Raw genomic sequence first — 12,500 nt, forward strand, 5'->3', positions numbered from 1 at the left:
GGCTTAAATGTGTGTTCCACGTTTCTTTATTCCAATTGTAAGTCTCCCTGACTTACACTATACAAACAATTATATATTTTTTCTTTTAACTGCTTTTACTAGGTACATTCATACACACCCATATGCGCGACCAGTCAAAAATGACGGCGAAATATTTATAGATATGCACACACACAAACACACATACACAGATTCAACACTTCTCACACTCTCCTCCTATTATAACAACCACTATTACCAGGGTATAACTATTCCCTCTACCCATACCTGAGAGACGTGGAGAGAAATAGTTGTTATACGTCATGAGCGTAACCGGGAAGGAATACACACACACACAGTTGTTATAGGTCATGAGCGTAACCGGAAAGAAATACACACACATACACACATAGTTATTATACGTCATGAGCGTGTGTGTATATATTTTATATATATATAAATATATATACATATATATATATATACACACATATATATATAAATATATATATATATATATATATATAATATATAAATATGTGTGAGAGAGAGAGAGAGAGAGAGAGAGAGAGAGAGAGAGAGAGAGAGAGAGAGAGAGAGAGAGAGAGAGAGAGAGAGAGAGATTGATTGATGCGACGACAAATTACCTATTCCCTTTCTTTTATCTGCAGATGAAGCATCATGGCTGCTGGCAGTTGTGTTTCAAACGGGACTGGTCTACCTCCTAAAGACGCACGATGACCTGACCCCAACGGTCATCAGAACATCCCTCAGGGGTGTCCAGGTATGGAAAGCCGTACTTCCTCGTACTGATAATTTATTTCGCCTTACGAACATAATTTATTTCGCCTTACGAACATGTCTTAATCTTTTCCAGGAATAGATTTCTCTTTGGCAAAAAAAAAAATAAAAAATTATAAACAATTATGCCTCCAACTCCAACCTTCTACTTTTTTTTTTTTTTTTTTTTTTTGGACCTGGTTTTAGGATACTTACTGGTTGCATACCAGTAATATCTTTTATACAATAACTTGTCATAATAAAGTGTTGTAAAGAAGAATTTTGGAGCATTTTTTTCAGGTTTGATGGGGTGGGTCCCTACTTGGATGCATAAGACATAAAAAAGGAATATTAGAATGATCCCGAAAATCCTCCTTATAATTACACGCACGTAGGTGGGGTTGCAGGGGTGGGGTGGCAACTACATTTTCAACTCTTTCACATGACGTAATAATAATAATAATAATAATAATAATAATAATAACAATAATAATGTGATGAACGGTAATGTGGAGTAACAGAAGAATTCCTTGAGTTATACAGAGAGCATTCGAATGAAGAATAAACCACCTAGTGTGTGTGTGTGTGTATGTAGGTGTGTGTGTATATATATATATATATATATATATATATATATATATATATATATATACTGGCTGCCCTCTGAAGTTGATTTGAAAAGGAGAATGTAACTCGTGCTCATATAAATAAAAGGCAGATTGAAGTAAAGAAAGAATCATGATCCATGCACGGCGGGGTCTACTAGTAGGCAGCAAAATTTGATAGAACTTTAGACCTTGCAAATGTTATGCAAGTTTTCTGTCTGTTATTCAGACCGGCCACGCAGTGAACTTCTAAATTGCTATTTTCCTAATGGGCACTATTACTTATGTAAACTTCTAAATCTGAAATTGGAAATATGATAAAGTGCTTATCCCATCCTCGCTAGGTCTCGAAATCGAGTCCTTGTTTTCGTCATCTTCCCCACCGTTATCTTTACATTAAGGGGTCGGTTGCCTGATGCACCCTCTCCAATGCCTTCGATCAAAGGCATCTTCTTCCACCAAACCTCTTTTCTCCATATCATCCTTCATGTTATCTCGCCATTAAATCTTTGCCTCCATCTTGATCTTCTCTCCATTACAGGGTCCTCCTATGCCCTCCTCACTCCTCTCCATGCATGCACCCATACATATGCCCACACCATCTCAGTCGTGACACTTATCGATCGAGTCTTTGTGTTAGGAATCAAACTCAATCGATTTATAATTTTATTATGGTACATCTTAAGGACGTGAAGTTTTATAGGTGTATGGTTGTTTGAGACATCACCAGTAGTTTATTTTTCATGATCTGCCTAGTTGTGGAACAATAACCCTTTCCCAATTCTTAAATACAGAAACGCTGTAGTGATCGAGAGTTCTGAAATAACCATTGAATATTTTATTGGTATATTTATGAGTGAAATAATCTTTTTCACTTAGTACCATTACTTCAACAGTTTTAAAAGTTCCTATAACTTATTTCCAAGTATAGCGAAAATATAAAATTCTTGATCAAATAACTCGTTATTGGTTAAATAAACGTAATTAGAATACGCATTTGCTCTTTCCTAGAGAGACATTCCCAATTTTACGTGTGTATTAGAGAGAGAGAGAGAGAGAGAGAGAGAGAGAGAGAGAGAGAGAGAGAGAGAGAGAGAGAGAGAGAGAGAGAGAGAGTTAACCAACTTGCATCAAATTGAAATCTTTACATTTCACGCGAAGCCTTTCATTATTCACATTTGCATTTGATGAAATATCATTATGCTTGTGACGCTGGTGATGTTAATATTCTCTACCGATGGTCTGAATAGAGAGAAAAATATACAATTTTTTTTTATGATGCATCCAGATATTCGTATAACCGTTGAAAGCCTTTGGTTGTTTTGAGTATGCCCCATCCAGTGCAAGACATAGGCTCATGCGTCACCAGTCCATAGGGATGAAAGCAAGCATACACATGCAGACCTATTAGTATTGCATATGTACAAAATATATAATCTCCACATATATTAACATATCGGTAAAAAACAGGCGTAGTTTCTTAAAACTAGCTAATAACGTTACGTAAGATTAAATCGTAAGATATTCTTTTGGATTGGATGAATTGGGTCCCCCAATTATGAAATAAAATATTTTCATGTGAAAAGTGACATATAACATATTCTTCCTAAGTCAGAACTGAATTAATTGCGTTTTCACTATTGGTAAAAAAAAAAAAAAAAAAAAAAAAACGTACTTCTCGAGGAATAACAAAGTTCCTTAATTAAATATATGGTTATTTTTAGAAAGTAAGATCTGCCATAAAAACCAAGTACAGCAATTATATTCCACTTGAGTAGTCGAGTACTTGTCTTGTAGGGCGATACCGTTGCTCGAGAAGTAGTGGATGAAGACAGCAGGATGGATGCAAGTGTACTTCCACAACCATTATATCTAGGGTTTTTTATGATGGTGCACGAAGCCGGCATTTCTACATATCACTGTTATTATTACTAGATAAGATACACCGTACTTGGAAAATGACACTAAATTGTTTGATGGTACAAGTCTAAGGGTTCCAACAGGGAAAGCAGCCCAATGCGAAAAGGGAATGGGGAAATAAACTATGCATGAGATGTAATAGAAAGATAAAATACACTAAGATCAGTAACAACGTTGGATATAACTGTTTGAAAGATTGGAAAATGAATTAAGAATGGGAGGCGTTGTAAAGATTACAGAGGTGATAATAGTACCACGACTGAGATGGTATGGACACGTGGTGAGGATGGACGGTGGAGAGGAGCGAGGAGAGCTTGGGAGGAACCTATTAAGGGAAAAAAGATCAAGAGGGAGTAAGAGAATTAGATAGCGAGATAAGGTGAAAGATTATAAGGAGAGAAGAGATTTGCTGGAAGGGGGTGCCTTCGATTGAGGGTATTTACAGGGGACGCATCAGGTACTCATTGGAGAAGGTGCATCATACAACCGACTCCTTCATGTAGAAATAACGGTGGGGAAGAAAAAATACAACGTTGAAACAGATGAATAACATACAGTATACACTGTGGAGCGGGACTTGTGTCAACCTGTTAAACATAAAAGCATTTTCAACAAGTTTGAACTTCTGAAGTTCCACCGATTCCACCGCCAAATTAGGAACAAAATTCCACAATCTCATCACATCTAGTACCAAGTACAGTATGGTACAGTCTTGGAACATCTGAATGCAAAGGATGAACAGAATTATGAAAAATCTTATGCAACATGCACAAAGAACTAACTAACTGAATTATAGTTCAAGAGATTAATATCCAGATCACGGAAAGGGGTTTAATGTACAGCAAGTTTTGTTAAGAAAAGGCAATTAATGTACCACAAGTTTTTGTCAGGCAAATTAGAACAAAAGATTCAACAGCTGAAAACCAGGAATGAAAACAATACTCAACAGGATAGATAAACTACAAAACAGATGATTACCTTTAGCATACTTATTTAAACTTAACAATAAACTACCAACACATAAGTTGTAGCACCCCGACTGCATCACCCAATAGTAACTAATTCACTATCATAATAATCATGATCTACATTCAAGAATGAACATACGAAAGCACAAACATACCAACATTTGCAATGCTACTGGTTGCATGAACGGAGGTAGCAGTCATACCCTGGTGAGTGGGGATACCACATGAGGTACACTCGGAAACCACTCTATCCCACAAATTGCCGAACTAGCGGGTTTTAGTTAGGTAAGTAGTTAGGTTTAAATCTGTGTGTATTCATGTCCGTGCAAATCTATTTAAATATTTAGACGTAATTTTTGATGACTCGGATACACTAGTATTTCAATAATAATGGTAAGAAATTATTCTTCAATTCTCTACTGCTAAAGTTCGAAAATATGAATCCCATGATTAATATGGTCAAAAGCAGCATGAAAGTCGAGACCAGTCAATGGAACTTTAAGACAATAATAACCGCATTTCAGTGCAATAAGAGATATTGTCAGAGGAGGATAAAAAACACCAAGGCCATTACGATAGTAAAACTCCAAATTTTGTATTCACAAGTATTGCCAAGACATTCCAAAACTTTGGATAACAAATGAAAAAAAGAAATTGAGAGGTAATCAACAAATAGAACCTCTTCAAACTATTATAAAAAAAATAACCGACAACTCAATAGCAATGAAATCAGCTGTCTTTATCAAAAGGGAAAAATACTGTTTGGGTATACTATCACATAAACATCATCAAGAGAGTCTTAAAACTCATGGGACCAAAAGCTTAATTAGTCCTTTTACCTTCAACAAGACAGAGATGAGGCATCTTGAATTCCATATTAATCTTATATCTGTTAACCTCATCAACCATAATGGTTGTTTATTTTTCTATGGTAGTGTTTGGATAATAGGCCTATTGAATAAATGCATATATATATATATATATATATATATATATATATATATATATATATATATATATATAGACATGATATATGTGTATATATATATATATATATATATATATATAAATATATGCATAGTTATGTATTGTATGTATGCAGGGTTATATGCTAAGGTAAAATTTCCAACATAAATGATAAATCTTTACTTTTCACCCAATAATGGAAATAAAATATAAAATCATAAAATGTTCTACACAAACAACGTAATCCTTCAATAGACGATGTAAAAGTCCACTAAAAATTAAAAATATTCCAAGACATGGCTAATGTCATTGTAATAGATCGGATACTACTCCAGAACACTTCTTTTCTAGGTCGAGTGGACAAACTCGGGCGAGCTCTTAGCCGTGGCCGGACACTCTCCTGACGAAGGGTGCTCTGTGGCCACGGCCACAAACCAACCCGTGAGAAATATAGTGAAGTTCTACACCAACAATGGGACACTTCGATACACGCATCATTTGCCTTTATGTCAGGTAAGTGGCTTACTTTAAAATTAATACAGGTAACTTACGAAAGGTAAGTGGCTTCGGTTAAAATGTATTACAGGTAACGTACGAAAGGTAAGTGGCTTCGGTTAAAATGTATTACAGGTAACGTTCGAAAGGTAAGTGGCTTCGGTTAAAATGTATTACAGGTAAACGTGCGAAAGCTAATTAGGATATTCGATATTGCTTATAGTAATCATCAAAAACTATATGAACGCTATTCGTATAAATGCTTTCTCTAACCTTGGATTGAAATTTAAAAAGAATATTATCAAAAACGACCTTGAAAGTCTTTAAATGGGAATTTCAGTCTATAATAATAACAACAATAATAATAATAATAATAATAATAATAATAATAATACAAAAAACATATATTTAAAATTACGGTAACACCAAAAGAAAACAACTGGTAGAGAGAGAGAGAGAGAGAGAGAGAGAGAGAGAGAGAGAGAGAGAGAGAGAGAGAGAGAGAGAGAGAGAGAGACTATAAAATAGAATGGTAAGGACTTAGGCATGAACCTAGCCCTCTCATTTGGTAGTAAGGATGCTAAAGAATCACACCGCAAGTCCAAACAGTAATCCCTTCGCTGCATCGCTGGTTGTTAGACGAGCATAATTCAGCAATATTGGGTCCACTAGGTAATTGGATGGGTGACTTTGAGGCCCCTTGAACATAATTATACAGTATGGAAAGCTATTAAGCCTTGCTAAAAAAAATTAAGAATAAGACAAAATGACGTTACTCTCTCTCTCTCCAGGATAAACACATAAAAAAAACTATATTATATAGGCACGTGCTTAAACACTTACACACAGATCATATATATATATATATATATATATATATATATATATATATATATATATATATATATATATATATATATTGGTGTGTGCGCGTGTGTGTGTAAGGTGTATGTATGTGTACGTTGTATTTCTGCTGCCGAATCGAGGAAGATTCCCATGTGTCACAAATCACCACAACATCAGCCATTTCTGGTGAATCCCTTAAAATTGACGTCCATATCATTTCTATCAGGTGATAATCCACAAACACTTCTGTAATAGTATGGGCTAATGACTTGAGTCCAAAGTAACGCTTCCCATTCCATAGAACCACAAGAGTTGAAATTCCTATAGAAGATGAAATGCTCCCGAGCCGCTCAAACTCGTTAGTTTCTTTGAGTCTCTGCAATCTCCCTATCTTTGTGAGCTAAGGATGGGGTGTTTTGGGGAGCCTACAGGTCTATCTGCTGAGTCATCAGCAGCCATTGCCTGGTCCTCCTTAGTCCTAGCTTGGGTGGAAAGAAGGGGCTTGGGCGCTGATCATATGTATATATGGTCAGTTTCTAGGGCATTGTCGTACTTGATAGGGCAATGTCCCTGTCCCTTGTCTCTGCCATTCATAAGCGGCCTTTAAAACCTTTAACACTGTATTTTAGGCCAACAGTAGGAACCACAACGATAGTAAATTACATTTACTGTGGCTTCCTACTATGGTAACATTGAGCAGTATAACCTACATATTGTTGTCCTATGAGAAGGCAAACATTTAGAATATAGATATTATAACGAAAATAATGCCAACATTGAATTGGATAGTAAATCCTAACATTTCAATTTAGCCAACAAATATGAGGCCTAGATTAGAATTTTTCCCATATAAAAGGTGCTGTATATGACAAGAAGGTTGAGAAATTCTCATATTTAAGCCATCAAATCTAAATGGACTAATCCCTTTAATCCTTTACTTAATTTAGACTCTAGAAGTGGAATCTAACTTCAAATTGATTCAAATGATTTTACCTTCTGCTGTAACTTCTTGCCGTTGATTATTTGTATGTAAAAACACGCTTCAAAAAGAACTAATGCTATCAAATTTAAATTAAGACAACTAGAATGTATAATTATTACCTACTTTAGATTCTCTGAATTACTCCTATCTTATCCTACCAGCAAACAATGCCCAGTAGGCAGATTTTAGTGTTCTTCCTCACTTTTAATATGGATGGGAAGAAGTTGCTATATTGAATCAGAAACTACTTCAGTTGAAACTTACTCTCTCTCAAACTTTTCCTTTTACCTCAGGACTTATAAAAAAAAACTTAGGTATTTCTTATAACAAACAAATAATCACAGTACCTTGAACACATCTCTTCTAGAAAATAGTTTTCGATTCCTTGCCAAAATATCCAATGACTTTTGTTATAAGATTTGTTTTTCCTTCCTCTCTTTTACTCAGTTGGACTATATGAACTTTTCCATTGCCAAAACGTTCGTTTTTCACTGGTTCTCTGGTTCATTTTGATAGTCCTGATGTTTACAACCTACTTGTCTTAAACTATATTATCTGCTAGTGATTTTATGGTGATCCATTTAGTTTTAAACACTATTAAATCACTAGTATTAGAATCCACTCCAATATGGCTATTGGTTAAAATTTATGAAAACCTGTTACATGGGAATGGCATAACCTGAAATACTGTTTGCTTAATAAATTTTGCACTCTGCCCACCTTCAAAACCTCTATGCTACTGACCCAGCTTTGCCTATTAGTATGGTATTCAAAATTTAATCAACTCGCACTAGCAAATTAACCCTTGAATTGAACTTTCTTATTTTGGATCACTAGTTTGACTAACAAAGAGTTTATTTCCTACCCTTTTAATGTTTGGTCAACTTAAGTACAAATAAATCACGTTTGTACATCTTACCAACATATATGCTAACCACTTCATATGCCCAAATGTGTATTCTTTTCTACAAATATCAATAAAATCCTTGAAAAACCATAAATATCTAAACATAATAAAACGAATCTAATAGAAAGTGATACTTTTGACCATTAAATGACATACCAAATTATTGAATTTTCACAAAAAACTTTTGGCTAGCACTAAAAGACACTAAAATATCTAATAACGAAACCAAAAGAAGGTTATCGTGCGAGATTTCATAAAGCAACGTCTAATTGCATCTTTTTTATCTATATTGCCACATTATCAAAATTAATAGCTCCAATTAAATATTTAACAACTTATTTACACCCGCATAACTTTACTTATACTGCTGTAAGCTGTATAATCTGATAAATGTAAACTTATCTAGCTTCTATTTCTCTGCTGCCAAGTAGCTTCTCTCTCACTTTTTTCTTTTTTTTTACTCGGTTCCATTGAGCTACAGGAGTCAGGAGGGTCATGCAGCCTCGCTACACCCTCTAGGATACTTCATCATTATTTAATAAACAGACACTTGAAATCCTTTTTATTCCTAAACTGGGCAATATTTGGGCTATGTACATGCATCTCCGAACCACCATTTTCGTTGCTTTTTGTTCGACCTACACAAAATTGGTTCCAAGCCTTTGCAGTTATGTCTATAAATATGATCATAATGAGAGAGAGAGAGAGAGAGAGAGAGAGAGAGAGAGAGAGAGAGAGAGAGAGAGAGAGAGAGAGAACAAAATTATCATCTCTTACGTCATGTTTAAGAGCATAAATTTCAACGGTGTCCGTCCATAACTTTTGGATATATCCTGTAACAAAGACTAGTAAACAAACAAACAGGGTTGAATGGATATCTCCGTCCATCATCACTGTCGGAGGTAATGAGTATCACAAAGGCAACTTAATTTGAGAGAGAGAGAGAGAGAGAGAGAGAGAGAGAGAGAGAGGAGAGAGAGAGAGAGAGAGAGAGAGAGAGAGAGATTCTTGAACTCCGACATTTCTTTTTCCGATACGTAAGATGCCCCAGGTCGATTCTCTGTGGAGGCTGGTCCTTATCTTAACCAACACTTTGTGTTCCATTATTGTATCTGTTATGTGTCTAAACCACCTACACCTCTGCGTTTAAAGGTGTGTCCGTCTCCCTTTCTGTATCCACGACTTGACAGAATAATTCAATATTCACCTCTGTGCCTTCACCCGTTACAAAAATCATTTAAACTCACTCCAGATAAGTGCAAGCGATCATTCCACGATCACAACTACTTACTATTGATAGCAAGTAAATTCCCATTTATACATTATCATGGAATAAATCAGTATTCAATATTGATATTTCCTTTTGCTTATAAGCCCTGAGATTTACCGGTCGAGCTGTTATCACTATCTTTTTGACTTGCAAATCCTGTTATTATTTTGGGTTACTATAAGACAATTTCGGGTTTGTTTATAAGAATATGTGAGAAAACGTAGCAATCCATGTATATTATGAAGATTTTTACTAAAAAACGGTTTTCGGAGAGATAGGTAAAGTAACCATTATATCCATCTTTAATTCTTTTAGAGTTCCATGAATGACGAGGTGGGTTAGCGTATTATATCTGAGATTTCTCTTAGATGGTCTCCTCAAATTTGAGATTTTATTTCCCTATCGTCTTCCCAACTGGCTAACACACTGTATTACACTTCCTGGAATTGTAAACATGCTGCAAACGCCAGCTACATGAACACCAAATAACTTAACACGATTTACCTTGCGAAAAAATAATCCTTGATATAAATAAAGGGGACATTATCAAAGAACCAAACGTAAAAAATACTAAAATTTAAAATATAAACCAATAATTCTAGAGAGAGAGAGAGAGAGAGAGAGAGAGAGAGAGAGAGAGAGAGAGAGAGAGAGAGAGAGAGAGAGAGAGAGAGAGAGAGATTTATATAAGAAGATCCGTTAAAATAAGAGAGCACTTGAAGGCTTCGTTCCTTACAAATTAGTTGTATCGAAAGCAGTAATTGCTCCGTCCCTGAGAACTATAATACCCTAAATACTATTCTCCAAATCTGTTAACAGCACTGAATCAAGTATAACTTCATGAAATGATTTTCAGAAAATTTGGCGTAGACTGGTGCAACAGGCTTTCATGAAACTTTCGATTGAAAGAAACCATTAAATTAAATATAGTTTTTGCTTCGTTTATCCCAATAAAATCCTATGAAACATTTCATTCAAATTCCCGCAATACCAGTTATGTTCATATACATCACTTCGAGAGAGAGAGAGAGAGAGAGAGAGAGAGAGAGAGAGAGAGAGAGAGAGAGAGAGAGAGAGAGAGAGAGAGAGACTGTCGTTAGGTAAGTTTTCACAAACGCCTCAAGGTAATAATCTTGTTTTTAATCAAATGTCACTGGTGATTAATGATATTATCACGTGTCTTGAATCCACATTGCTATAATCGTTTCTATACAAAGCAGCTTAAGAAACCAATTCGACATAATCTCTAACAACCATATCGATAAAATGACAACATTTCATTAATCTGTTCTTTACAAATAATATCTCTAGTTTTTTTAAACCCTTTCAGTAGATAAATATTTCCTTGTTGTAAGGAAAATCTTTATTTGTTTTCTTTTTATCTACTTAATCCTCCCATAGATATTACTTTCATGTGCTTTCATTCTTAAATTATGTCAGTTACCATCATCAGCCACTAATAAATTTTCATTAAATGCCAGGACAAGATTAGAAATGAAACTATAAGAGATATTACTCAAGTGCCATATGTGGATGAGATCATGGTGAGAGGTAGATGGAGATGATTTTGGGCATCCTCTTCGCACTCCCCAAGAATGATTAGTTCACCAAACTTTCAACTGGGCTCCACAAGGCACTAGAAGAGTTAAAAGACCCAGGCCTACTTGGCTGAGAACTATGAAGCGTGAAGTAGATGATGAATGGAGAAGTATTGATTTAAAAGCTTATGATAGAGACGACCGGCGAAATCTAACTGAGGCCCTTTCTGTCAATTGGCGGAGGAGGAGATGGTGGTGATGATGATGATAATGCTTAATATTATCATTAATACTTGCTAAGCTATAACACTAGTTGGAAAAGTAGGATGCTACAAGCCTTGGGGCTCCAACAGAGAAAACAGCCCAGTGAGTTAAGGAAATAAGGAAACTACATGAGAAGTACTTGATAATCAAAATAGAATATTTTAAAAACAGTTGCTTTTCATTTCTCGAGTCCCCTTCGTCCCATTGGCAAACAATTAAGCTTTTTTTGGGGGGAGGGGGGGAAATTAACTGTAGTAACCAATACTTTGTGACAATTTTATTATAGTCATTCTATCATGATATACGTTTTCTAATGAAATATGATATGAAATCTTTAGAATACGTGGACACCTCCAAGTCCATCTAACACTACACTTCTGTATTTCATTTATTATTATACAAACTATCTGCCTAAGCGTACGGATGCAATAAATAAACTACATAAAAACAGTACATATAAGTGTACTGATTTACAAGAAAAGTATAATTTTACAAACATATTATAAGGATAAATTTTAAATGTTTGAAATAAAACAAAATAAAAGATTTCACCAGAAAAGATCTCAGAATTTTTTAGAGACTAAAGCCATTTTAAATACAAGCTTTGGATGTTTTGAGATAAGAAACGTCTAAACTGAAGATTATCTAGGATACTGCAGGATGCCAAAGAATCTACCCTCTTTCAAAGAGAAACAACGACCTGGGATGAAAGCTGAGCATATTCTGGCACCTACAAAAGAGGGCAAACAACCCAGACAATAGATACGTATTAACGTTGAGTATGGAAGTAAAAACCACAAAAAAAATTGGAATGAAAGAGACAAAAGGTGAAAGATACATGTAGATACAGAAGCATGGAGGGAATACGAAAATACCTAAATTTGGACAAATTCATAACAAAAATACCGCTGATAAAGGCATAATCATCACCATCTCCTCCTACGCCTATTGACTTAAAGGGCCTCGGTTACATTTCGCCA

At 35.1% G+C, this 12,500-nt stretch overlaps 1 protein-coding gene across 1 annotated transcript in view; it reads left to right on the forward strand.

Moving 5' to 3' along the window:
* Positions 1 to 12,500, forward strand: part of Tusp (WD40 superfamily protein Tusp) — a 407,606-nt gene that overhangs the window by 342,105 nt on the left and 53,001 nt on the right. Inside the window, 2 exon segments of the mRNA XM_068393024.1 lie at positions 651 to 763; positions 5,570 to 5,731. Coding sequence (XP_068249125.1) covers positions 651 to 763; positions 5,570 to 5,731 — 275 coding nt within the window.

Source organism: Palaemon carinicauda, chromosome 1, assembly GCF_036898095.1.
Source record: "Palaemon carinicauda isolate YSFRI2023 chromosome 1, ASM3689809v2, whole genome shotgun sequence".
Classification (NCBI taxonomy): domain Eukaryota; kingdom Metazoa; phylum Arthropoda; class Malacostraca; order Decapoda; family Palaemonidae; genus Palaemon; species Palaemon carinicauda.